Source organism: Gymnodraco acuticeps, unplaced genomic scaffold, assembly GCF_902827175.1.
Source record: "Gymnodraco acuticeps unplaced genomic scaffold, fGymAcu1.1, whole genome shotgun sequence".
Taxonomy (NCBI): domain Eukaryota; kingdom Metazoa; phylum Chordata; class Actinopteri; order Perciformes; family Bathydraconidae; genus Gymnodraco; species Gymnodraco acuticeps.
In genome coordinates, this window is record NW_022992285.1 from 67497 (window position 1) to 70837 (window position 3341).

At 37.7% G+C, this 3341-nt stretch overlaps 1 protein-coding gene across 1 annotated transcript; it reads right to left on the reverse strand.

Annotated features, from left to right (window-relative positions):
- Positions 1 to 54: 54 nt before the first annotated feature.
- On the reverse strand, positions 55 to 2614 carry LOC117540785 (glucose-induced degradation protein 8-B homolog). Its single transcript, XM_034207631.1, has 5 exons — positions 2498 to 2614; positions 2032 to 2161; positions 1709 to 1905; positions 1402 to 1599; positions 55 to 1108 (listed from the first exon to the last, which is right to left on the reverse strand). Exons 2-5 carry the CDS (start codon positions 2147 to 2149, stop codon positions 935 to 937), a joined length of 687 nt encoding a protein of 228 aa, XP_034063522.1. The 5' UTR covers positions 2150 to 2161; positions 2498 to 2614; the 3' UTR covers positions 55 to 934.
- Between the last annotated feature and the right edge of the window lie 727 nt (positions 2615 to 3341).

The window sequence follows — 3341 nt, forward strand, 5'->3', positions numbered from 1 at the left end:
AGTTATTTTGCCGTTACACCATTTGAAACATAGAAAGCGTCATTCCTAGACTTGTGCAGTTTAAAAGTCACTTTTATTGCAAAATAATATTCCAGAAAAAAAAAAGCACATCACATTTTTGCAAAATAGCTACTTATTCCATACATGTAGATAATCGGTCTGTAAAAGTGTCTCCATGTCTGCGGACATAGATGTATTCATTCACATTTTTTATATCATCAGTGATATTTTGTAACGGTATGAAACTGAGGATGCCTTTAAGCTTGCAGTCACAGTATGCTGGACAGTTCTTAGCATTTCCGGAATCTTGCCTTATCCCACTTATTTGCTCAAATGTTTCTCTTTTCTTTGTTATTGTCTATATTTGCATCTTTTTATAGTGTCTCAAGCAATGATGAAGTACGATTCTTAAGCTAAATTCAACTTTCAAAGTCACAATACTTTAAAAGATTCCATGTATCTTGCTTTGGCTATTGCCGTCACATAGAGGACTAGCTAAAATCTACAAGCTGAAATGTGTGAGAAAAAGTTTGCATTTATTTGAGGCAGTGCACACCGAGCCATCCCTGGACATCAAACTGGTCACCCACAAGAGTGACAGCCTAATTTAGGCTTTATCCACACCCTTCTATGCCAACAACTTTCCCTGCCAACAGACAGAAAAACTAGTATAACTCAAATATACTATTTTACATAAACAAATAGTAAATTATAATACCAAGTAAAATAACTGTATGCATGTTAGTTTAGTGTGAATATTCATTTTAAAATGCCATCAATCCAGTTTGTGCATTCTAAGTTATTAAAGTATCAAAAAGCAACCCTTACAAAAAAGAAAAGGTTGTACTCTATATGAGTCAGTTTGTTGGGGTATAAATAGATAAAGGAAATATGTCCATTTTGTAATGCTGTGGTATGTTTTCACTGTGGGTCCTTATTTGGGGTCCTCGATGGTTCCCTTGCTGAGGTCTGTCATTTTGGGATACTTCACTTTCTTTTGGTCAAGTTCATTTTGAGCCCACAGCAGTAGCTTCAGGAGCTTGGCCAGCTTGGGAGTTGACTCTCTGTTTTCGTAGTCGAGCACACACTGATTCACTTCACTCCATACCTGTAACACAAAGACACATACATGTTTGTATTTATACTTTACATTTTACACAGACACACACTAATAAAGAAACTCATATGCAACTGATTTGAAAACAGGAGATACAAATACTAAATGTGTCTTCAAAATAATGCAGCACTAACATTCAATGTTTGACCTTGTGTTGCAGGGATCAGATCAACATTTTTGGCTTGTGAGATAATCAAATTACATGTGGCATGCAGTTTAAACTGATTCAATTGAATACAGATGCAAGACAAGACAGAGATTATGCTAATATGCTTTAACCGTACCTTTTGCCTCTGCATCATATTGAGCAGATCTCCAAAAGGTGACTCCTCAGGGTTGTCAAAAGCAAGCAGGGCCAGTGTCCTTTCCATCTCAGTCAGACATTCTCGGCTCTCCTCCCCCTGCTCTGCTAACTGAGACTGGGCAAATTCCAGGGCAGCTTCAGTCTCCCTTAAACGAATCAGCTCAATCAGATGCTGCTGCTGCAAACAAAAACAGCCAGAGGGTGCAACCGTGTGAGATGAGAAGTCAAAAACAGGCAGTACAAAACCAAGAGGTCTGAAAAATGAGGGGCATTTTGTTTTGTTTTACCTGTAGGTGAAAGTAGAGGTAACGGTTAGTATCCAGCAGTTCTGGGTGCAGGCTGTTAATCAGTGCAATGGCGTCCTGGATTTGTCCCTTCAGGATCATCTCTCTGATCTTAATTCTTTCATCTAGGGAATCCAAGTCCACACTAGGCTCTATTCCAGACTCCATCCTGAACTTCTCAGCTGCCTCCTTGAAGCCCTCTGTGGAACAAAAACCGTGGTAAAACTCTGCACATTGTACACCCGTGCATTGCTTTTATCTTCACAATTGACCTTTAAAAAGACAACCAAGAACAAACTTAGAGTAATACAAAATCGGTACTTCACCTGTCACCAGATAGTTCATAATTAGCCTGTTCATATCGGCTCTCTGAATATGGACATTGTTGAGTTTTTCCATCCACTCTTCCCTTGTAATGTCCTCTGGCTTCTCTGTATAACTCATTTTGTAAATATCCTAGACGAATGCAGAAGGGTTATCTTATTAGTTGACAAATAGACATTACATCCAACCAAATTATACAATGTGTTAGCGGTTTTGGCAATAAGCTCTTCAGTTTCTCAGCAACACTGCACCGGAAATTATAAGTCACAACAGTTAGGGCCTTCGATGAAAAACACAACATTGAAGCCTGCCTTTCCTCAACACGAATCAAAACAAACACAACCTCCTCATTTCAGTACATTTGTATAGAATACACACACAATCAATGAATGCTTTTAATGTTAATGTGCTTTACCGACTTGTATCTATAGCCCAATAGTAGTATTAAAGTTATAAAATTCACAATACCTGAAAATGTTTTCGCTACTTCCCAGCAGTAGCTAACTAGCTAGCGGAGGATAGCTACTTCTTCTTCTTCGACTACTTCCTCTATTTCCGGTACCGGTAACTACAAAGAAAGTGTAATACTGCCCCTACAGGATATAAAAAGCATTTTATGACTGGTTGAGAACATAGGTTGAGAGTTGAGAACTGCATATCTCATAAAGGCTAATGTGTTTTTCTTACTATCTTAACCAGTTACACCTACTGCATCTGTCTTTCTGACTTTCTTTGAGAAGACACGTGCAGTAGTGGCATTCGTCTTACTATTTGGATGACGATTAATAGGAGTGTATCTATGTAGTGTGCTTGTATAGTGACTGGTAATTTTGTGTTTATTTTATAGTTGCTTTAATAACATGGCACAGCATCACTTGACATAACTACAAGTTTAGCATGGACAACACATGAGGATGAGAAAACACCTGTTATAAAAGGAACTACAGCGACCTCAAGTGTTGTAATCAGGCAATAGACCAAACTGTAGATTACTCGAGGTAGCAAAGGGAATATGGACCACTCCTCAAAGGATTAGAATACTATTAGGTTTTATTTGTCACTATAAAATGTATAAAACATTGTTGAAATGCAATAAGTATGAACATTATTATCTAAGTAGATGTAATACATTATTAGAATTGCCACAAAACATATATAATCAATATATTCTGATATACTGTTTCACTATTTTACATTATTTTCTGCAGTCTATTAGTCATTAGAGTTTAAACTTGTCCTGTTGCTAACCTCAGTTTGCAGATGTTAGCAACAGGAGAAGCCCCGCCCCCCTCCTGGCTTCCTTGTTTGTTGT